A 24,803-nucleotide genomic window follows, 5' to 3' on the forward strand; every position below is an offset into this window, starting at 1 on the left:
CTTGTACACTAGTGTTCATAGTAGCATTATTCTCAATATCCAAAAGGTGGAAGCACCCCAAAAGTCTATTAATGGATGAATGAACAATCTGTGGTGTATCTATGCAATGAAATACTCTTCAGCCATAAAAAGAAAGTAAGTATTCATACATGCTACAGCATTACATTAAGTGAAAGAAGACAGACACAAAAGGTTCTATATTGTATAATTTACGTGAAATATCCAAAATTAGTAAATCCGTAGAAACAGAAAGCTGATGGGTGATTTCCTGGGGGTTGAGGGAAACAGACTGTCTGCTTAGTGGGTAGAGGTTTCCTTTGGGTAATAATGAAACTATTTTGGAATTAGAGAGAGGTGGTAGACCCACAGGACTGTGAATGTACTAAAAGCCATTGATTTGTGCACTTTCAAATGGTTAATTTTATGTGAATTTCATCTCAATAAAAAAAAATAGCCCCCAGCGGAAAAGTTTCGTAATATTGGATTTGGAATGATATCTTAGATATGACACTAAAAGCACAGGCAACATGAGAAAAAATAGGTAAGTTGGATTTCTTCAAAATTAAAAACTTTTGTGCATCGAAGGACACTATCACAAGAATGAAAAGGTAACCTATAATGAGAGAAAGTATTTGAAAATCGTGTATCTGATAAGGGATTGACATTCGATTATATAAAGAACTCCTACGACTCAACAATAACAAAAAACAAACGACTCAATTAAAAAATGGGCAAAGGACTTGAATAAACATTTCTTCAGGTATACAAATGGCCAATAAGTACATGAAAAGATGCTCAACATCACTACTCATTAGGGAAATGCAAATCAAAACCACAGTAAGATATCACTTATATCCACTAGGATGGCTATTATATATTTTAAATAATTATTAATAATAACGAGTTGGCAAGGATATGAAGACATTAGAACCACTGTGCATTACTGCTAAGGATGTAAAATGGTACAGCCACTGTGGAAAATAGTATGGCAATTCCTCAAAAAATTAAACACAGAATTAATATATGCTCCAGCAATTCAAATTTTATTGAAAAGAATTGAAAGCAGGAACCCAAGCAGATATTTGCACACCCATGTTCATAGCAGCATTATTTACAATATCCAAAAGAAGGCAACCCAAGTGTCCATCAACAAATAAACAAATAAATAAAATGTGAGCTATAGTGATAATGGAATACCATTCAGTGTTAAAGAGGAAGAAGAATCTGGCACATGCTCCAACCCTGAGGACGTCATGCTCAGTGACATAAGCCAGTCACAAAAGGACAAACACGTATGGTTCCACTTAGACAAGGTCCCTACAGTAGTCAAATTCATAGAGACAGAAAGTAAAATGGTAATTGCCAGGGGTTGGGAAGAGGGAAGAATGGGGAATTATTGTTTAATGGGTACTGGGTTTCAGTTTGGGATGATGAAAAATGTTCTGGAGATGGATGGTGGTGATGGTTGCACAACGATATGAATGTACTTACTACTGAACTGTGCACTTAAAAATGGTTAAGATAAGTCAGTTTTATGTTCTGTGTATTTTACCATGAAAAAGAAAAAAGAAAAAAATAGTCCCCAACCCATTGCGTTGGAAATGTTTGCCTGTAGCTCATTGTTTCTCCCTGTGGGAGGGAAGCTGCACTAGAGCAGATTATGGCTGAATTAGTCATTGCTGGATCTCATGTGCTAGAATTGTGCCTGGTAAACAATAACCATTCAAAACAGGTTTAAATAAAAACATTTTATTTCCTTGTTGGTTTGTCTGTTTGTTCACTTGCTTATTTTCTGACTCCCCACCGGGTGTAAATGTCACAAGGCAGGGACGTGGTTTGTTTTGTTCTGCTTTGGGCCCATAGCACCAAAACTAGTACCTGCCACCCATCAAGGGCTCACTGAGTGAATGAAAAACCACTTGCACCTCAGGACGTGCAAGTTTGTCACTGAGACCTTGAGCTCTGTTGCAAAGTGCCCAGCTGGACAAAAGACCCAGTTTGAAAATCACTGGCCTGGCCACGCTCTGTGACCCTCTGGAGGCCAGGTTCTCATGCGCACTCTTCCATTTATCCAAATGACCCAAAGATTAACATTCTGAGCACGTTTGTTGTCTAGAACACAAGAGTGATGAGCCCTATCCTGCCCACCTCCCGGGAGAATGACAAGAATCAGATGAAATTACACATGCAAAAAGGGCTTCACCAGGCTCTACACAAATGGCTATTTCACAACCTCAAACACTACTATTTGATGAGCTGGAGATGCAGAGGCACAAGCAGACCTACCTGGCAGCCACCCTCAGGGGTAAAGTGGCTTTCTTCTTAAAGTGAGGGGCGCCTCCCGTGGTGACTAACACTGTGCCTGGCTGGGTGTAACAGGATTTCAGGGCAGGCAGCTTATGACTGCCTCACCCTGACCAGCCCACAGCACACACTGACCTCAATGTCCTCTCCTGGATGAAATGGATGCAAACTTCCCAGTTTACCCTCCTCCCCGTTGGTTGATGGCAAACACTTCCAGCAGAGCTAAAACTCTGGGAGTCGGCCACTGCATTCCTGCATAGCGACCCTGACAACCAATCCAGAATGCAATCTTTTTTACGCCAAATCAGTTTGCCCACCGGCAAAGATGGGACCACCACCCCATACACAGCCTCACTCCAGGACAAAGGAAATCAAAGTAAAAGGATTTGGAGGGGTGAGTGTTGGCTCCCTGTATCTGCCTTACGTTGAGGACAAAGGCCTCATTCAGCATCTCACAGCATCTCAGCCTAGCCGGTTCTTGGGCACGCACCCCCAAATGTTATTTTTAAAAACCTAAACCAGTATGGCAGATTTTACTGTGTTTTACAACTTATTTAAGGAGGATGGGAGGAGGCAATGAGAGGAGTAAAAAACCTAAAAATACAAATGAACACGCCATGCAAAAAGTCTGCAACCATCTAGATGTTAGGAAGGGACCAAACAGCAGACCATGCGAACACACTCCCCAGTACCTGCGGAGGCCCAGGGTTTGGAGGCCACAGGACGACGTTGTGCAAGCCAGGGTCCTCTTGCTGAAAGCAAAGTGGTCTCGCCATTAGGACAGGCCACAGTGAACAGGATCCCCCACAGGACCAGGGTGACACAGTCTTGGCAGTTTCTATTCCCACGCCAACCTGCTGGGTGTGCTCCCACCCTGCCCACCGCCACCAAGGGAAATCAGACAACAGAGGGACCTGCAGCCTGAGGGTATTTGAAAAAAGCAAGAGCCAGGACAGGGCAGGCCGGTCCCTTATCCATTGCCCTGGTAACATGGCTGGTCCCCAGTGCCTGGTCCTCAGTCTGCGAACAGGAAGTTCCTTCAGACCTCATGTTTCCTCCAAGAGTTAGTTGACCTGTAAGCAGCATGCAGGGGCCTCCCAATGCATCTTCTCAGAGAAGGAGCCTCAGCGAGAGGGCTGGGGGCATGGATTGGATTACAGGGGGCTGTAGAGGCAGACAAAGAGTTTGGAGGGGTTTGCAATGATCCAGGTGTGAGGTGATAGGTTGTGACAGTGGGGGTAGAGAGAAGAAAAAGTTTTAGAAAAAAACAACATAATGAATATGTGCTCAATTTTTGTTTTCAGAGATAGTGGTTCAAGTGATAATGATGGGCCGTTATCAACCTGGGCTCACCTTTCCCATGCAGGGGTGGGTATGTGACTCAGACTGGCTAATCTCTGTGTCCATTATTCCAGGACCCAGTGATTGACCCCAGAGAAGGCACAGGACACAATCATGACCAGTCAGATTCCTTAGAGGGAGCTGGACCATCAGCTGGAAGAAGCATGGAAACCTGGCGCTGCCGCTGCCTGGAGGGCTTAGGGCACCTCCCTGAGCACTAAGACATGATGAAGGAGAGCAGGACAAGCTCCAAAGAGGAGGGACCTCCAGCGTCATCTTTTGAACCTCTGGATTCAGTGACGACTGCAGCTTGACACTTTCTGTGGACTTCTGAATTCTATAAGCCAAACAAGCCTTTTCTGCTTATGGTCATTGGAGACGGGCTTCCATCTCTCCCAACCCCCCCGCCCCCAAAAAAGTCCTAATTAAACAGAAATTCAGAAGGCTAAATAGCCAGGCCATTCATTAATTTGCGAATTATTAAATTATACAGTGTTTGTCAAATGTAGGGAATGGGAGTGGGTAGAGTCAGAGGTGACCTCGAGATTTCTGTCTTGGATGATAGGGTAGATTATGGTACCCAGAAGAGGTCACACAGGAGGAAGAGAGGGGCGGGGAGGGAAGATGAGTTCAGGTTTGAGGAACTTGAGGTGACTGTGGGCCATCCAGGTAGAAGTGCAAGAAGCAGCAGAAAGATGGTTCTGGAGCCCCAGCCCCGTGGGGGAGCCCTGAGTCCAAGTACTTGTGCTTCATTCCCCTGTTTCTCTATGGAAGGCAATCCTTGTTCTGATCCTGGAATCCTACAGGCAACCCCATGATGCCCACTGAGTCATGCCTGGCTGAGGTTGGAGATGTGAAAACTTGCAGTGCCAGGAAAACATCTCCTGTCTGTCCCAGGAGGACAAGGACAGAGGATGCAGGATGGGGTTGGGAGCTGGCAGGAGGTGAGACGTGTGGGGGATAGGTGAGAAGTGAGAGTTTGCAAACCTATGAGTATTTTTACCTTTCTAATCAGCAAAGATCTGAAACACTAAACTATTCACTGCTTGCAAGGATGCAGTGAGATGGGCCCTCGTACCCTGATGACATAAATACAAATTAGCAGCATCCTTTTGAAAAGCATTTTGTATACAGAGGTAGAGAGAGAGAGAGCTAGATAGAGAGAGATAGAGATAGAGACAGCAGAGCCCTTCAGAAATACCCTTCATTTGATGCAGCAATTCCATTTCTATGAGTCTATCCTAAATAAACCACCCTTCAGTTCTGCCAGTGTGATTAATAAAGATAATGGAGATAAAAATGTAAGCTACTTTACACTTTGTCTGTGTCCAGGTAGAAATTCATCTTGGTTGGAGGAGACCACCCACAGCTGCTAGTTCTCCTAAAGCAGGTAAGGCAAATGTTCCTTTACTCTAGGGTTTCTCAACCTCAGCACCTTTGACATTTTGGGATGGATTCTTTGTTGTGGGGCTGATCTGTGCAGCGAGAACATTCAGCAGCATCCCTGATGTCTACCAGTTAGGTACCAGTAACATCTCCACTCCGGACCTATGACACCAAAAATGTCTTCAGACATTGCCAAATGTTCCCAACAGCAAAATCACCTCCAGTGAGAATCAGTGCTCTATCCTGTTTGTAGCCAACAGTGGGGACCCCGAAGGTGTGGGGCCCAAATAGATCTGTAAGACCTTCGGGAAGGTGCTGAACTTGAGCTGCTTGGTTTGTTAATGAGCAGGAATAAAGGCCAGAACCTGAGTTTAGTGCCCTGGACTGTTGTCTGCACGTGCAAGGCAACTGACCCCTGACTATGCCCTTCTCTACAACACAAGATAGAACATTCCTTTAAGTCAAGATTACAAAGAGGCAGGACATGAGCCAACCCCAGCCAAGAGGAACATTCTTTTTGCCCACAGAATATTTAAAAACAATTTAAATTAATTGCCAACATTTTTGTAAGATCTCTTAACACAATCTCTTCTGGAAAATGGAAGATGAGAGAGCATTTCCCAATTCATTTTATGAAACTAGTATCCCCCTGATACCAAAAACAGACAAAAGAAAGAAAACTACCGAGCAATACTTCTCATGAATTTAAACACAAAAATCCTCAACACAATGTTAGCAAATCAAGTCAAACAATGTTTAACAATATGTTTAACAGACACCATGACCAAGTGGGATTTACTCCAGGTAAGCAAGGCTGGTTCAACATTCAGAAATTAATCAGTGTAATCTAACATATCAATAGTCCAAAGAAGAAAGATCCTATGACTACATCAATGATATAGAAAAAGCATTTGAAAAAATCCAGTACCCATTCATGACAAAACTCCTCAGCAAACCAGGAATACAAGGAAACTTCCTTGACTTGATTAAGAGAATTTAAAAAAAGAAAAAGGGCCACCCAGTGGCTCAGGCGGTTGGAGCTCGATGCTCCTAACGCCGAAGGCTGCCGGTTCCATTCCCACATGGGCCAGTGCCAGACGGCTCAGTTGTTGGAGAGTGTTCTCTCAACCACAACGTTGCCAGTTCGACTCCCATAAGGGATGGTGGGCTGTGCCCCCTGCAACTAACGATGGCAACTGGACCTGGAGCTGAGCTGCGCCCTCCACAGCTAAGATTGAAAGGACAACAACTTGACTTGGAAAAGTCCCGGAAGTACACACTGTTCCCCAATAAAGTCCTGTTCCTGTTCCCCAATAAAGTCTTTTAAAAAATAAATAAAGCATTAAAAAAAAAAAGAAAAACAACAACCTGACAGTTAATACCTTATGAGTCTATCCTGTGAGTCCAGGACTCATAGTGAAAGACTGAATGCTTTCTCCCCAAGACTGGGAGCAAGGCAAGGATGTCCACTCTGAACGTCCTTAATTAACACAGTATTGGAATTCCTAGCCACTGCACCTAGGAAGAAGAAACAAAAGCCATACAGAATCGAAAAGAAGAACTACAGCTCTCCCGATTTGCAAATGCCATGAATGTCTACATAGAAAATCCCAAGGACTCTGTAAAAAAAAAGAACAAAACAAAAAATGTTTGGAGCTAACAAGTGAGTTCAGCAAGGTCAGAGGACACAAGATCAACACACAAAAATCAATACACTGACAATGAACATGTGGAACCCCTAATTAAAAACACAATACCATTCACAATCGCTGCAGAGAAAAGAAAAACTGAGGCAAAAACTTAAAACATGCAGGATCTACATGCTGAAAATATGAAATGATGATGAAAGTAATCAAAGGTCCCTAAATAATGGGGAGACACAGTACGTGCTTGTGGACTGGAAGTCTCAACACAGTAAAGGTGCCAATTCTCCCCACATTGATCTATCAGTTTAATATAGTTCCTATCAAAATCCCTGCAAGGAATTTTGTAGAGAGACCAGCTTCTTCTAAAACTTCTACAGATTCTAGAACAGGTTCTAGAACAGCTAAAACAATTTTAGAACAGCAAGAGCACTATCCACACAAGGAAAAACTGATCAACTGTCCCTCATAAAGACTTTTGTCGTGTAGGAGACCCTGTTAAGAGGATGAAAAGACAAGCAAGAGTGGAAGAAAATATTTGCAAACCATAATCCGACAAAGGATTATGACCCAGATTCTATAAAGAAATCTCAAAACTCAACAGGAAAAAAAAAAAAAAATCCAGTTAGCAAATGGGCAAAAACATGTGCAGATATTTCACCAAAGAGAATATACAGATGGCAGTAAGCACATTAAGGATGTTAACATCGTAGCTTACCAGGGAAATGCAAATTAAAACCACAATGAGCTATCACAACACATATCAGAATGGCAATACCAAATAGTGACAGCACCAAACGGTGGCCACAGAGAAACTGGATCACTCACACATTGCTGGTGGGAATGTAAAATAGTACAGTGATTCTAGAAAACAGTTTGGCAGTTCCATGTAACACTTCACATGCAACTACCATATGACCCAGCAATTGCACTCTTGGGCATTTATCTCAGAGAAATGAAAACATATGTTCACAAAAAACCCGTTATACAAATGTTCGTTGCAGCTTTATTTGTAATAGCCCCAAACTGGAAACAACCTAAATGTCCTTCAACCAGTGAAGGGTTCAATGAAGTATAATACATTCATACCATGGACTGCTACTCAGTGATAAAAAGAAATGACCCATCGACACACGCCACAGCCTGGATAGATTGTGAGGAAATTACGCTGAGTGAAAAAAGCCAATTTGTAAAGGTCACACACCACGTGATTCCATTTCTATAACATGCACAGAATGTTAAAATTATACAGATAGGGAACAAATGCAAAGTTGCTGGGGGTTCGGAAGGGGGGATGAGAGAGGGAGGTGGGTGTGGCTCTAAAGGCAACAAGAGGACTCCTTCTCGTGATGGAAATGTTCTGTGTCTTGACCTTATCAATGTCAGTATCTAGGTGGTGATGCTACAGTTTTGCAAGATGTTACCCTTGAGGGAAACCAAGTAAAGGGCAAAAAAAAAAAGAAAGAGAGGAAAAAAAGTAGATATGATTTCTTATAACAGCATGCACATCTACCATTACCTCAAAATAAAAAGTTTAGTTATAAAAACTGAAAGATTTCATAGAAAGAAGGTGGGTGTCTGACTTCCCTTGAAGAACTGGGAAGATCTTGTCCCCATTCCCACTGGCTGCCTCCTCAGACAACAGGGCAGGACCCCTACTGTTTGGCATTGTCCCCACCTCTCCCTACTGTGTCACATCCAGTCATTTCACATAATTACTGTTTCTGGCCTGCCCCTAAAGATGGGGGTTTGCCATCTTTTCTTTTCAGGATTCTTGTTTTCCTGCTTGAGAAAAAAAGATTGGAGGGAAAACAAAGGCAGAGGGCAAATGAACTGCATTATTCTGGCTTTTACACCCAATTTTCTCATTCAAACAACTCAAGACCATTAAACCACAATTTCCACTGTGTGTGTGTGTGACATAAACGGAGAAGTGTCTCCCTGATTTTGTTCCCCAGGACACTGAATTCAAATCTCAAACTTAAAATGGGTTATGCTAAGATTTGAACATATTTTAATATCCCAGCTTTATACACAACTAAGCAGAGTCCATTCCTCAATTGTGAAAACCTTACCTAACATGGAGACAATAGTTCATACTGAAGCTGTTCAACATTGATAGATGTCAAAATCGCATTTTAAAGGCCATAACTTAACTTGGGGGAGAAGTGTGGAAAAGGTTTTATTTTAACCTCCTCTGCTGCATCCATGTTAACTTGATGGGGGACAGGGGGTGGGGGGAAGGGACACAATCCAGGAAAATGTGCCAGACTCTCACTGTATCAATTTTAAAAGCACAGAATAGAAATTAAAAATAAAAAAAACAGTTTTTATGGTTTATAAAATTAGGGCTAGCCTTAATAAGGGCATTCTGAAAATGAAATTAAAAAGGCCTGTATGGATATCTATATGCCTGCATGTATCTAGGCACAATTTGTGTTGTAGCTTCCTCCTGCCTGATGGAAAGGAAAAGAAAGCAGATGCTGAAAAGAAAAATCTAGTCAAGGTCAGTCAAGATTGCTGTGCAGGTTGAGAGAGAAGCTCCCGACACCCACCTGGTTGTCCGAGGTGCTGCTCTCGTTGCCCATGGTGATTCAGGGTGTCCAGCGTCCCTCAGGATTTTCTCAGAGGCAACTGGAAGAAACAGGAGGGCATTCACATCTGTGAGACTGAAGAAGATCTGAGCCTTCTTCTGGCTGCTCGTCTCCCCAAACTCAAAAGCCAGACGATGGGAAATGTTTATCTCTGCAGTCACATCATGGAAAATTGTTTTTGAAGGGTTTTCTTTTGCAATGTGCCACCCAGACTTCTTTCCCAGTTACAGGCTGGTGTTTTTATTCCCCACCCCGGGGTTGGCAGACACTTCTGAAAAAACGAGTTTGTTACCGAGTCTCTGAGTTAATGCCAATGTACACATTTACATACACATATATACACAAACGAAGTGACAAGGGGGCCCATTTGCCGGAGAGCTTGAGGAGTGCTGCTGCCACCGGCGTAGTTTCTGTTTCTAACCACGTGCAGTCTGAAATCCAGAGTGTGGCTGGTTTCCCACTGTCGGTGACAGAGCGGCATGTCCAACAGGAGGAGGCGTGAAACCCACTTCTCTTCAACAACATATGGTTTTTATAGTGTTTTACTCTGAACACTTGTTTCATCAAATCAGTTTCACTTCTGCACATATTTTTATGTAGGCAGAATGGTTTTCTTGCTGAGGAAAGTGGTAGCTGGGGCCAGACAAGGAATAAAGTTGTCATGTAAAGTGGTGTGAGGCAGGGCACAAATAGAAATCATTTCATCGGGCTCATTTAGTGACAAGGTTTATTAATCAACATCATAATGAAGAGGCTTCTGACTCAGCTTACGGATAAACAGGACATCTGCTCACATTCTCCAGCTGACTTCTGTGCAACCCCCAAACATAAGAGGGGCTGGAGCTACTACCTTTACTTTTTCTAGGTGGAGAAACGAACTATAGGCTTTTAGACTTTAGAGAGTCCCAGTCTAATGTGGAGGGGAAGCAGGCTGGAGAGGGCAAAGGACTAGCCCAAGATCCAGTTTGGGGAGGCCGAAGCTGAAATCACACTCTCCCGCCTTTTAATTCAAGATTCCTTCCATGGTGGTATGGCTGTCATAGCATTTCCTCAGAAAACTGCACTGAGAGACTTACTAAAATTAAAATTTGTCCATTGATTTGCTTATCCATCCAACCAACATTAATTGAATAGCTCCCATGTCACTGGAAAACAAGATATATTTTGAGTGAGCCCACTTAAAATGCTCCCAAACTGAGAAAAGCGTGAGTGACGCCCCTGTAGTGATCAATTATTTTAACTCCTAACCATTTAATCAAAAGGATACAATTTCTGAATCCTAACTTGCCATTTGCTGTTTACAAGATGGACTAAAAAAATCATATGCTCACTGACAGAATGTGAAAATCTTCATTATGCTCACCTGGCAAACGATGCCCCATTAGAAAATAATGTTGAGTGTTTTACAGTCATTATACCCTTATTAATTATCATAACTTCCTGGTACCAACCAGGTTAAACCACATGCAACTGGAATTTCATATGGTGCGACGTAATACTCAGTTTTGAAACTCAGTCACCAAATTAAACTCAATCATTTAATTGACAATCAGAACATCTGAACTAGCTTTTTAAATAGGTCAATCAAGTGAACGGCAAAACTACCTCTGGTTGGGTGTAAACTTCAGAACCGCAGAGGGAAGGCCCGGCTGTGTCTGGAACTGCCCTGGTGACCTCCAGAAATGCCACCCTTCGGGCTGTTCTGACACCAGAAGGCAAGGCGAGGACAGCTCTGCCAGCTACTTACGTTCGGGAAGGTCTGTGAGTTTGGAGGCTGCGGCCCACGGCAAGTCTGCTTTTCAGCAATTGGACCTTCTTTCCTCCATTCAGCAGCGGGTGAGGTCTAAGCGGAGGCACTGACCCACCTCGGCCAGCTGGGCAAACAGCCGTCTCCACCCCTGAGACTGACACAAACCAGCTGGGCTTCATACCTGGGCAGTGGCCGTGCACGGCCGCTGTGATTACACGAACGTGCGCGCCATCAGCATTTCCCAGCCCACTGCACGTTCCCAAAGGGGACTTTCTGCGTCGTTACATTAGCGGGCTCCTCTCAGAAGAGGCTCACGCACAGTCAAACTGGCCCTGTGAGCTGACTGGCCGCCCCAAGGGAGCAGGAGGGTCTTGCACGGGGCGCAGGGCACAGCGGAGTGGAGGGACTAACCTTTTCTTTCTAGAAAGGAGGCAAATGCTCGCAGGGCTTCCGTGTGCACCTGGGAAAATTCCACCGTCCATGAGTACATAGCGTGGAAAGACAAAGACAACTTGTGGAGATACGATGACGCCAGCAGTCTGGCACCTGTTTGTGGTGTGGAGCGTGCAGAGTGTACTTACCGAGGCGTGGCCTGAGTTTCAACAAGAGGAGTCATAAAAGTAGCAGCAGCAGGCTCGTCCGCATTGCTCAGAGGCAGCGCTGCCCCGGCTGGAGGAGGCCCTGCGGGTGGGCGGGACCCCCGGGCAGCCGCCCCCGCCTCCCAGGATTCCTCCACTTATTACCAGCCACTTTTTTTTTTTCATGAATGCAGCCAGTTTCTTTTTTCCCTTTTTTTTTCTTTTTTTTTTCTGTAGAGTCAGAGCCTTTGATTCAAATGAAAGCTTCTACAGAAGCCCCTTAACTCTGCCACAAGGCAGGATCCCTCCAGGGAAACAAATTAGCATTTCATCAAAAGGCTTCCCAGCGACCAGGTATTTTACCCAGCTCAGGGGATTATCCGGAGCTCCTTGCAGGGGAAAGCTGGATGTGCCCTGCTTCTGGTTCAAACCGAGCAGAGGTGTGTGTGTTCTGATAGGTGAATGGATGAGCAAATCGGGATCGAACCACACAATGGATTATTCCTTAGCCCTAAACAAGGAGTGAAGCTCTGACACATCCTACAACTCGGATGGACCTCAAAAATGTTACGCTTATGAATCAATGTCACCCCAGTAAATTTAATTTTTAAAATGTTACGCTAAGTGAAGGAAACGAGACACAATAGTCACATATTGTGTGATTCCATTCATCTGAAATGTCCAGAATAGGCAAATCCCGAGAGTCAGAAACCAGACTGATGATTGCCAAGGGCTGATGGGTTCAGGGTGTTATTTAGGCGTGATGAAAATGTTTCGGAGCTGGACAGATGTGGTGGCTGCACAGCACTGTGAATATATTATATAACACTGAATTGCTCACTTTAAAATAGTTAATTTTATGTTATGTGAATGTCATCTCAATTTTTAAATGTGTGTATGTTTCCACCTTGGGGTTTTGCATAAGATATTGCTTGAAAAAAGAATTCCAGTACTAGGGGTGAAAGTTTGAAAACTATTTCTTTTGTGTTTATTAACGCCACGTTTCTGTACACTTGAGGATTTGAGGGATGAGACACAAGAGCATCTGCTTCCCCAAATCACAGGAGAACTTTTCTAGAGAAGAGAATCTTTTCAAGCAAAATATCTTGGATGAGCTACTTGGGAATGAAGAGAGGCACCAGGCAAGTCTGCAACAGGCAGGGAAACATAGTGAAAGCCTTGACAAAAAAGAAGGGGAGAATTAGGGGGTCACTTCTGAGGGAAGGGGAGAGGGAAGGGGAGAGAGGATAGCCAACCAAAATGGCAGAGTTCCTAGGACTTTGAAGGTGGGTAGTGATCAATAACCACCCTCTCCATCAGCTCAGCAGCCTCACAGCCTCATTTATTGCCACCACTGACTGGCCCCTGGACCATGGCAGCTGGATGCTGGGTGTCATTGCCACCACCTGTCCCAGCTGGATGCTGGCTGTCCTGGCCACTACCAGCCATCAAAGAAGCTGTCACGTCCACTGGAAGAGAGATCAAATGAATATTCAGACTTTTCAGCTTCCATCCCAGGAGGTAGTGCTGTTTCTTATAACGACAGATTGTCCATACACAGGGGACAGGTCCAGATGCCGGGCACTACGGAATTCATAGTGCCCACATTCCTTAGCCATGACCTTTCCCGACGCAGTACTTGAATAAGACCCCAGCATCAAACTCCATGACTTACCGCTATCTACAGGTGTCGTGGCCGATCAACTTCCCTCTCTTCATACTGTCTTCCTCCAAGCCAGACATCAAACAACTGACCAGGTTTCCTTCCCCCACAGGTGGCTAAACACACCTGCGCGTGGGCTCACTTGTCTATCCCTTCAGAAGCCATACATAGAGGGTTGTGTTGGGCCTCAGGCCCCAGGCCGGACTGCTGCAGCATGGACACTGACCCCACCACTTGCCCGATGTTCAAACTGGCCAATTATTTAACTTCTCTATGCTGGGTTTTGTCATGTCTTAAATGGGAATCGCGTGGCTGTGGTGGGTTCACTTCTGTAAAGCTCTTGGAAGAGATTAAGCACTAGAGAAATGGTTGAGTATGATAATATTTTTGGCAGTGGGTTTCTTGGGGCAACAAAACTGCACTTCTTCAAAAATAATACATGGTTTAGGCATCTAAGGAATTCAAGGTGGCTTGCCACAAACAAGACTGAGTGTCCCAACGTTTCTTCTACTTACTGCTCTAGGAACAGCCAGCTAACCCTCCGCCTAGTCTCCTGTAGGCTAAAATATGAAATTCATTTTCAAAGACAGTTGTTTGGGAGACTTTTTATTTTCAACTGGTATATCGGTGACACACCATCCCAGCCACACAAGGTCCTGACTATAAACCAGGATCGTCTTTGATTCATTAATTCACGCATTTATCCATTGCATGTCAAGCTTTTGTCATGTACCAGGCACTCAGGTGCTCATGTTCTTTTTTTAACACTTACAGCAAAGCTATGGGATAGGTATTTGCTTTTATTATGAAACAACTGAAGCCCAGAGAGGGCAAGTGGCCTGGCCAAAGGCCAGCGGAGAACCAAGGAGGGATGGTGCCCAGTGGGTCCCACACTGTGCATGGGATAATGAGCCAGTGCTGCCACCGTGGACGATCTTGGTAGAGTTCAGGGGTAACTGACTGCCTTCATTTCTTGTCCACTTAATTCTATAAAGAGTGTGGTTTTCTAGCTATTGGCAACTAACTCTGGTTTGGAAGGTCCCAGACCATGGGATCCCCCTCATTGTTGGGGTAGCAGGTTTGGGACGGGTGGCTGACTGTCATGGCTGAGACAGACCAGCAGGCCTGGGTAGCCAGAAGCATTGCTGAGAGAAGTCACGAGGATAATTGGGTAAATGGGGCCCAGGGCTGAGTCTGGAAGAGTTGGGGACAGGGAAACGTGACAACCAGCTAAACTGTGCAGGAGCTGCACACGGATGGAGGACATGGCTCAGAACCCAGAGTGCGATGAACAGGCCAGGCTGACGCCCCGTTTTACGTGCTGGGGGCGGGCAGGGTGCAGGGAGCTGGGGAATCCGAGGCAAGATCACACAGGCCCTGTTTTATCGACAATAACACGGAGGCTCAGGGAGGTTTTGCAACTAACCTCCCACCGTCCTGTGAGAACCGCCACTGGATTTGTTGATACATCAATCACACCAAGTTTTCTAGTTAGGGTTTTTTATTCTCTATTGAAAAAAAACTTTCTTGTATGTGATAGAAATGTATCTGTTTTCAAGGCTTAATAAATATTGATTTTTCTCCTGTGTTGAGTAAGTTAGATCATTAGTGCTCAAGGGATCTCAGAGATCATCTTCTCCAATGCCCCTTTTACAGATGAGGAAACTGAGGCCTAGAGGGTGGAAGTGATTTACCCATCGTCTCACAGTGAGCAAGGGCTGGAACCAGAACTAGACTCAGACAGGCTTGCTCCAGCATGCAGGCTCCCCCGGAGCAGGCCTCTGCAGGCTCCAGAGCGGCCTCCAGACCAGACCAGCAAGGTCGCATGAGACCCACATGTGCTGTCACGGCATTGCCCTCTGGCCACAGTGGCCTTCAGCCAGCCAGGTCCTGGCTCAGCCAAGGACGTGGGAGTCACCTAGCAGAGGAATCCAGGTAATGATTGCTCGCTGAGGGTGAGCTTGGGCTCCCCTGCCGTGCAGCTCCCTTGGGTCCTTGACAAACCCAGTGACCCAAGCCCGTTGCTGGTTCCACAGATGGCCCCAGGCCTCATCTCAGGCAGGCAGGCAGGGGACCTCCCTCAGCTTCTCCCTCCAGTGGCTGAACTCAGTTCTTCTAACTCTCTATTTTGCACAGCTGAGCACAGAACTATTTATAGCTCGGTTATCATGTTCCTGTTTTAATACAAACAAACAGCCGTAGCCTGGGAAAGGGATTTATTAAAAGACCTTGCCTGCTTTCTGCTCTGATGGGACCTTCGTGAGCACCAAGGACCTGGCTGCCCTGGGGCGTTTGAGTGACAGGACAACTCTTCCTTCATCTCTCCCTTCGCCTCCTGTCTTCTTCCCTCCCCCATTTCTGAGGCCACCTTGAAATATTGATGGGAAATGTCCCATCTTGAAGAATGTCAGGGTGAGGAGGAACTTAGACGTCACCTGCTCACATGCCCCAGAGATCAGGGACAAGACTGACGTGTCCAGCTCCTCTGCAGGTGAGAGCAGGCCAGGTACTGTTATCGTTTCTTAGCTCCAAAGCCACTATTGTCAGCTGCTAGGGGACTCTGCAGACCCCATTCCTGTTCTGCCGACTGCTCCTGGTGAGTTCTGCCAGGACGGCCAGAGACCAGAGGAGGAAGGAGGAAGGAGAGCGCACTCCTTCCTGTTCACTTCCTGTTCACTTCCTGTTTCAGGGAGTATCACCCTGCCTCCCGGCTTCACCTGGGCAGCAGCAGTGGAATTGGTTTGCAGTTTTCCCAGCTCTTACAGAACTAGCTCCATGGACACCGACCCATGGCTGGAGCCCCCTCCACAGAGGTCTGAGGTTCCCTTCTGTGGCGCCCTCCTCCAACCCTCTCCGTTTCAATAATTCCACCTTGTTTTCTTTGCTCCACCAACCATAAGGGTGATAGCTGCTTCCTGTAGTTGCTCCCTGCCATCATACCTGAGTTTCCGTTTGGCCTTTGCACTTACCTAGATATCACTTTATATTAAATTCCCTTTGTTAAAATAACTGAGAGTTTCCTGTGTCTTAACTCGACTCTGACTGATAATGGACTGGCAGAGCTGGGATCCAAAGCCAGATCCTTTCTCCTGGTTCGGGACTCTTTGCGTTGGGACCCAATAAATGTTCAATTAAATGAATGAGCTCAGTGAGTTCACTCCATTCATCAGTTCTAACTTTAATCAGATGTTTAAGATTCACCACCACCAATAACAAGAACAACAAATTATTACCAAATCACAACCTAGATTTCCTGTCTTCCTGTGTCAATCTCTAGCACAGGGCTTCCCAAACTTTTCGCCTCTTGGCGCCCATGTGGTCACATTTTTATAGCCGCTGGCTTGGGAAATGGACAAGGCAGCCTGCAGTCTCATCCACCGCCCAGGCCCCACCTGGTCCAGAGCAGAGGACATCAAAAGCTTGGCACACCTGTAGTTTATCTGCACACCCGTGAGCCCCTGGCCTACTGTGGAGAAGCACTGACCTAAACTAATGCCCTCATTTTATCGATGCTGAACAACACAATGTCAGAAAGCTTAGGTAACTTGCCCAAAGTGCAAGCGTCAGCTGTTAGCTGGAGCATCTCAGCCCTTCTTCATCCTGGACTAGCCTGGACTTATTCGTAAGACTAGTACGAGGATCTGTTTTGGGAAGGAAAGGTCTTTGCTTGGGAAAAGAAGCTGGTATAATCTGTATAGGTGTTGAATATTGGCAGGAGCCAAAGTTCAGTAAAGTGCGATGGTCACAGTGTCCCCTTGTGAAATGAGAGTAATCGAGGTTTGGTTCCTGAGGTGGAAGGTCAGAGAAGGGGACATGAGGGCAGAGAAAGGAATGGGGTGGTGGGATGGACCTGGACATTGGTGAGACAGAATGACGGGTGAAGGGTCAGTGGAACTCCTGAAATGGTGTGACCGAGGACACTAGAATTACAAGAATGTCTAATGTCATTTTGAAGTTTTATTATAGTGCAAAGCCCCCTTTTCTCCCCCCACATCTTCATACTACACTCATGATGCGCTGTGAACACTTTGTTTTTGGCAGGAGTTGGAACTTGGAGAATGGGCTATGCTTTATTCCCATCTGGGCCGGTACAATATGGGCAGACACAGTGTAAAGTAGAAGCCCGAAGACAGAGGAGACCAGACAGATAAGCCCTGGGGAACTCACAGAAATCTTAGGGTGGACATTAGAGATCCACTAGGCATGGACTGCAGCTTGAGTCTAAAGGGAGACCCCAGCTGACATCTGGGGAAGCATATAGTTACCAAGGAACATAAAACCCACAAAAACAAAACTGGGGATCATACACCCTCTGTGTACTCTTTTGGAAACTTGTTTTCTCTTTCATTTAAGAGTAACATATCAAGAACATTTCCCCATGCCTACAACGTTCTGTTTAATCGCTGCAGTGGATACTACATTGTTTCCAAGTTTCAGCTGTTTAAAAACATGTTTCTCATTTTTTTATACTTTGTCTCTGCCTGAGATGGTCAAAGGGGTTGCAGAGCCAGGGGGAGGAGGTGAGCCTAGACCTCGTTCAGGTTAGATCAAGCAGGACAGTATTGAAACAGAGAACTGTGAGTGGGGGGTGCACTTAGGGGCACAGTCAGATGGGCAGGAACAGAAACAGGTCAGGGACTGTATCAGCACAAGAAGTCAGAGTGGCTGGCGAGCAGGGAAAGGGCTGGGGGGACAAGGACACAGTGTGGCTGGGGGCGGTGGAAGGGCTGTAGCCAAAATGGAAATAGAGGAAACATAGAGGCTTCTTGTGCCAGGCAATCTTTGCAGCTCTGCGTTGCCTTTTCATGGGAAAAAACCGGCGTCTCCATTAGCAATCATGTCCTAAGATGTTTGAGACATGTCATAAAGGGTCTATTAGAGTTCCTCAGCTGGAATCTGGCTGTTTGGGGACAGAGTCCAGATACCTTTGGTGGTGGTGAAGCTTTCCAAGTTTTGAAACTCTAAACTAGATCCTGGTGATAATCATGGATTCTCTGGGTCTGCTTGAATACCTCCAGTGATAGGAAACTCACTACTTCCTGATGACTCTCCTCTGGAGAGAGTTACACTGGATCACTGGAAAATCATTTCTATTGCTCCGTCATCTAGACCCCGCCCCTGATTCTGTGAGATATTATCCCAGGGCTCTGGACAGTGATGACACCACCAGACATTGGCTGGGCAATGGTCAGTGGAGAGGCCCAAGAACCAAAAGGGATACTGGAGCTGACTTTAGGGACCATCGTTTTAGAATGGGCCACAGACCTTTACTCAAGTCCCAACCTAAATCTGTCTTGTTCTGGGACGAAACTGAATCCCCCTGTGTTCTCATCATCATGGCTGAGGAGTGGTAGCCGTGAGTGAGCCAGCCCCCAGCTGACCAGACACAGGAGGGACCCCAACTGAGATCGAGAGAACCACGCAGAGGAGCAGCTGAGCCCAGCCCGAATTGCCAACCCACAGAGTCAAAAGCTAAATACATGGTTATTGTCTTAAACCACCAAGTTTTGGGGTGGCTTCTTATATGGCAAAAGCTAATTGACAAAATTCTCCCGAGCGGGTCCATTTAAATTTCCTTCATACCAGCCTGTACCCTCTTCTGGCTGGCCATCTTGAAGATCCGTTTATTGAATCACAAAGGATGCCACACGAGGAAGGATTGATGGATGAATCAGATCTCTCTCAGCAGTGAAATGACAATTTACAAGCATGACTCCTTGACTGGTGGCCACTAGTGTCATCTTGGTCTGTGCCAGACTGAGTGTCATCGTCCCATAGCTCTCTAAGGACTGGGCTCTGAGCGTCCCATGTAATAAACCAGGTACAGCCCCTTAGCCCCAAATGGAAACGTAAAGCTGCATATTGATTGGCAGTAAGGGGTCTCTTTTTTCTTTCCTGCTAAAACAGACACTTGACAACATAGTCAAATATAAGGGTCCCCTTACTTACAATTTCCATATAGGCCTTCTCGACAGACTGGAGATTAGCAAAACCATATTTCTTATGAAAACAAGCTGTTGAAATCCACAAAAATTCAGACATCAGTTTGAATCCAAAAGTCGAACTGTGTTGTCATTTTTGGAAATCAAATACAGTATCAACATAGTTGGGAACTGCGGACTAAAGGGGAGGGTGGGGGGGGAGTGTAATGAGTGAGGATGTTGTTTCCATGAAAACAATACACCAGGGTCTTGAGTGTAGATGAGATATCAGTGCCAATTACATCAGAGACAAAGACATGAATACTGCTGAGCCACATGTCAGAGCTGAACTAAGAAACTGAAGAGCTTGCCTTTTCTATATGACATAGTAAGACGTTGTAAAGGCATTTATTAGGTCTTAGAGAGAGTTTCAGCTAACATCAGGCAATTTTGTATGTGAAATAGAAAATGGTTCAGACAAGTTTATTGTACATTTATCTTGAAAAAATTGAGGAGTTGAGGGGGGAAACTTCATAAAGGAAGGAACCATAGAGGGGGAGCCCAAAATATGCACACGAATTCCCCTCAAATCCCTGGCTGATTCCTGAAATACACCTACTCAGGGTAAGCATCCAGGAACCCAGGAAAATGCAACAGCCAGAAGCTGAAATATCTGAGGAGCAGTTTCCAAGAATGCAGTTTGGAGCACAAGTGCCACCGAGTAAGACAGGCTTGGTAAATACCTCAAGCTTCTCACTGAAACCACAGAAGAACCAAGCCTTAGGACTAGGATTATGCCCTAAAACTAGGGCTAAATCAAAATACCTACCTTAACAAGGTTTAAAACTAAGCTTTCATAGGATCAAGGCAACTTTCCAGTAATTTAGCTGCCTGATAGAAGAAAATACAATGCGATTCAGAGGAAGAGAATAGAATCCAGCATCTACAAGGTATCACTACATATCCAGTTGTTTGCTATTGTATCCTGGATACTACAGGATATCCAGGATACAAAAGCAAACAACTAGAGATGCAAAGAGGCAGGAAAATATGACCCATGAGGGAGAACAATCAATATAAGCAGACAAACAGATGACCCAGAGGTTGGAATTAGCAGACAAGGACTTAAAAATTACTCCTATAACCATGACAAAAAGAAATCACAGGAAAAGACAGATGTAATGATGGAAGACATGGGACTTTTCTGGAGGATATATAATGGAGAACACAGGAGAGAGATGGAAACTCTGAGGAGGGTGGAATGGCAAAGGGCCGTAAGTGATATATCAACTCAAAGCAACTTGTGCTTCTTGTTTGCATCCTGATCGAAATAAACCAACTATCAAAAAATAAATGAGACAATCAGGGATATTTGAAAACTGGCAGGATTCTTAACATGAAGGAATTATTGTGTTTTTTTTAGGTATGACCATAATGTTGTTATACACATACAAGAAAGAGTCCTCATATTTTAGAGATACATACTTCATTATTACTGACTGAATGATGGAATGATTTGCTTTAAAACAATATGGCAGTTGGGGGAGGGGGCAGATGTTAATGGGAAGTGGAGAAATAAATGAAATAAGATTGGCTATATGTAGATGATTGTTTGACACTAGTAATGGGTATATGAAGATTCTTGTAATATTCTCTATACCTTTGTGCATGCTTGAAAAGCCCATAATAAAATATTATGGAAGGAAAGGAGGGAGAGGGGAAGGAGGAAAAGGAATCTTTCCTCCTTCATTTGTGACCAGGGTGCATTACAGTTCCCGAGCCAACCCTGGCTAAGCCAATCTCTGCCTGTCAATGGTGAGTTTTGGAATTAGGTCAGCCCTTCTTAAGCACGCATCCATGTGAGCTGCCAGTAATGCAGGTTACTTTGGATTTGCATTTTCCAAACCGAATTTCCTCGCTGAACTTCAGATGTGGGGTTCAGTGCCTCTAGTGGACCTCTACGTCCAAGCGCTGTTTACCAAGTCCTAGTTCAGCCCTTCTCTCCCATCCGTGTTGGTTCCTAGTACTGGGTCTGACTACTACTACCTGGCCTCCAGAAAGTGGACCTGAGGACTAATCTCACCATGTATGAACACGTCTCCCAGAAGATAACTTCTGAATTCCCTACTACTGGGACCTGCCCATCTGATAAGCTCTGGTACTAATGACTGATTGCCTGTGGGCATTATTCCTTCTCTGTCTAGCTGCTTCTCCAAGGTTGGCATCTACAGTTGGACCATTTCCCCCCATACCTGTTGGCCAACGTAAGTCGACCTGAATCTTTTTCTTTATGCTAAATAAGGAGGAAGCATTTGCAAAAGCATTGACCGTCCTGGGGCAGGAAAACAGGCGGGTTTAGGGGTAGAGGGAAGCACACCCAACAAATGCCAAAAGTGAAACTTCCACCAACCAAGCAAAGCAAACGATATCACTAAGTGCTCTTCAAAGAACTGGAACACACGAGAGGACGATCTTGTGACTGACCAGGAGTCAAGGGTTAGTTGTCTCATCTGTTCGCTATGAAATATGAGACGCAAAGTAACTTTGTCAGAGCCTAACTTGAACCTCATGATCAGTTTCCGCAGACGCAGAGTCACAGGAATGGGTTTTTGCGTGACAAAGCCATGCAAATACAGAGCCATGTTTTTTAAGCATGCAGAGTCACCTATAAAATTATCTTCCCTCAAAATGAAAAACCTGGCCCCACTTAGAAATGATCACCCCAGCTTCACCCATATCTATACCCTTCTCGGTCCTTTCACACTTAACGAGAACAACCAGAAAAAAAAAGACTCTTTCATGGTCAAAGACTTGCAACTCAGGATTTGATAGCACCCCAGGCAGCTACTCTGGAGGGTCAGACCTCAGTAGAGTCTGCGCATAACTTTGGTGCCTCAGAATACTGAGTCACAACTCCTTTTAGCCGTTCCTGAGCTTTACACAGATGTAAGCAGCTTGACTACATACAGTTTGCAAGCTCTCTTTGCTTGAACAACATCAGCCTGTGTTGCTGGGTTTAATCTCCTTACAATTCTTTTGGCACCAGTTCTGGCACAGGACTCTGCCGAGGCTGAATTCCCTGACTGGAGTGTGGAGCAGAATTTCCCCTTTTTAGGTCAAAGCTCGGAGCACTCCCTCATCACAGTGACTCTCTCCACCATGTCAATTAACAACATTTACGAAACAAATGTTGGCAAGGTGGGAACTATCTTGAGTTTCTCCTGCCATACCCAGCATTTCACAAGATTGAAACACGTGCACAAACTTGCCACAGTAGGCTAGGACTATAAAAACACATTGATATGCACCTCTTCTAAACATGGCCCAATGAAGAACCCAGTCGCGACAAGGGTTGTGAATTGTCCAGTAACTCTCAAAGGGTACAGATGAGCCCACAAAGAATGGTCTTCCCATGTTGGTTTCTTGGGCAGTGCCAGGCTGCTCCCTTGCTGGCTCACCAAAAGGTAGGAAATTCTAGTGAAAAATGTCTTTTCCCAGCCTTTGGGGCTGCGATGGGACCTCTTGTGGCGAGATGGACAAATCTCACCCGGGCTTGTGGTCTCGAAATCAGAGCATTGGACCATGGTCAGCATCACAGGGAGTATGGTTTCCTACTGGCGGGTACGCCACAATCTAGTCAGTTGCACTTGCCCTGACTCTCTCCCTTCCCTTTTAACCACTCAGGGCTGTCTCCTCCCCCTTTCCTCCCAGGGCGCCAATGGCTTATTAAATACCCTTGCATGCAGTTAGTAACACCCATTGTTGTAACCCAGCTTTCACTTCCCCACTCCCGGGAAATCACACTTGACACTGGAACAGGTAACTTTGGAGGGCCTGCCTTTGTCCTTTACTCTGAAAACTGCTCATCCTTTATTCTCCCCCCACTTCCCACCCTCCTCTGACTGAGTGGTCCTGGCTCATCACACAATTAGTCCTAGACACTGCTAATTGGACTAGGGTCGATTCGGGCTTAAGCTGGGCCAACCAGATTCTCTCTCTCGATATTCAATAGGGGCCCTGGAAGTCAATCAAGGGAGGCCACAAGTCACAAGGCAATGGCGAGTGGGGGCCAGGATCAGTGCCAGAGAAACTCAGAGCCTGTGCATGCTGACCTGAGGGAGGAGCCCAGCAGAAGAGACGGGTCCACCCTCAGACTAGAATGAAACACAGGGCAGCTGAGAAGTAGGGGTGAAGGGTTTCCCAGAGCTACGTCTTCTCAACTAACTCCCTTCTGAGTGGGTTTCTGTTTCTTACAACAAAGCGCTCCCTGATTGAAAACACCCTCCAAAGTCGCCCCCACTCTGGCCTTTTCTCAGTCCTCGTCCTCCTTCAGCATTTGACACTGTCACACCGACTTTCCTTAACCTCTCTCCACTTAACAAGGTGCCACAAAATCCTCTTCTCATTTTCCTTCTTCAATTGCTCCCTCCACCTTCTTTGTAAAGCTATCTAATAAGACTCGGGATTTGGTCTTCTAGCCTAGTCTTCTCGGAAGATTCTATCGGTCCCCATATCTTCCTCTACTGAGTCTAGGCAGAAGATGCCAGCCCTGACTTCTCCCTCCTAACCCAACTGCATTTTTAACTCTCTGATGGATATCTCTGCTTAGATGATTCACAGTCACCCAACCTCTTGAAATGGAAATTTGCTATCTTTCTCCCTCAAGCCAACCTCTCTCTTGACTTTCTTTCCCATTTCCTTTGAAAGGAGCATGTTCCTTCAGTCACATCCCCGGGGACCCTCACGGTAATTCTGCACCACGTGGTGATTGCTTGCTTAGTATCTGCCTACCCACTGGCACAGGAGCCGCATGACAGCCTGGATTACACTGAGTGTGGTGTACAACCCTACTTTCACTCCCAGGGTCTGGTACACGGGGCTGCTTAAGTGTTTGTTGAATAAATGAAGGAATTTATGGTTAGCTTTTATTTTCCCCTCTGTTTCACTCCTCTTGTTTCTCTAATATGCACTCACCAAGCCCTCCGGATTCTTCCCTCCCAATGTTTCTTTCATTGTCCCCTTCCTCCCCATTCCCTTTGCTCTGGGCCAGAGCCTGATCACTACCCATTAGAGCTATGCAGAAGCAAGCTGGTCTCCCTGACGGCAATTAAAATCTGACAAGTGGAATTCTGGGAAGATGGTGGCAGCAGAGTCTGACATCCTCCCCAAATCCCTTCATATAAACAGACAGGGCAACTAGAAAGACAAGCTAAAAACCTATGCACAATTGCAACAAAGCTTGGTAATAAGGTTTGCTCTGATCACTTGGTGTTGGCGTCTGTGCAGGAGGAAGCAGAGGGAAGGAGAAAGGTAGTCTCAATCTGCCCTGAGAGCAGGAAAACCCCAAATGCCAACACGTATTCACTGGGAAGGACATAGGGCCAATCTGGAAAAGCAGCTAAAACTGGGCGGAGTTTTGCCCCCTGTATACACACATACGCAGGTGTCACACACTAGGCTGTAAAGGCTGTTCGTGAGGTAAAGTTCAGTCCTTGCCCTTCCACGTGTTTCACGGCACAGGCGATAAAACAGGACACGCACAGAAACACACATGCACACTCCACTGTGTTTAACTGAACTGCAGGACTCGCTCAGGAGGCTTAGACTTCTGCCTTACTTCTCT

At 45.5% G+C, this 24,803-nt stretch overlaps 1 protein-coding gene across 34 annotated transcripts in view; it reads right to left on the reverse strand.

The window, feature by feature from the left end:
* The window catches only part of TACC2 (transforming acidic coiled-coil containing protein 2), a 186,365-nt gene that overhangs the window by 160,826 nt on the left and 736 nt on the right, over nt 1-24,803 (reverse strand). For 26 of the 34 annotated variants that reach the window (XM_019752919.2, XM_074338944.1, XM_074338943.1 and 23 more), the window contains exons 2-3: nt 9,230-9,308; nt 2,997-3,056 (exon numbers count right to left, since the gene is read on the reverse strand). The exons of 1 other annotated variant lie outside the window; for it this stretch is intronic. In XM_019752919.2, the coding sequence (XP_019608478.2) occupies nt 2,997-3,056; nt 9,230-9,262 (93 nt within the window). In that variant the 5' untranslated portion in view covers nt 9,263-9,308. Of the gene's footprint in view, nt 1-2,996; nt 3,057-9,229; nt 9,309-11,015; nt 11,184-11,429; nt 11,575-24,803 lie in introns of those variants that run through there. 7 more of the 34 variants (XM_074338945.1, XM_074338935.1, XM_074338926.1 and 4 more) reach the window with 6 other exon arrangements.

The sequence above is a fragment of the Rhinolophus sinicus genome, linkage group LG07 (genome assembly GCF_036562045.2).
Source record: "Rhinolophus sinicus isolate RSC01 linkage group LG07, ASM3656204v1, whole genome shotgun sequence".
Lineage (NCBI taxonomy): Eukaryota > Metazoa > Chordata > Mammalia > Chiroptera > Rhinolophidae > Rhinolophus > Rhinolophus sinicus.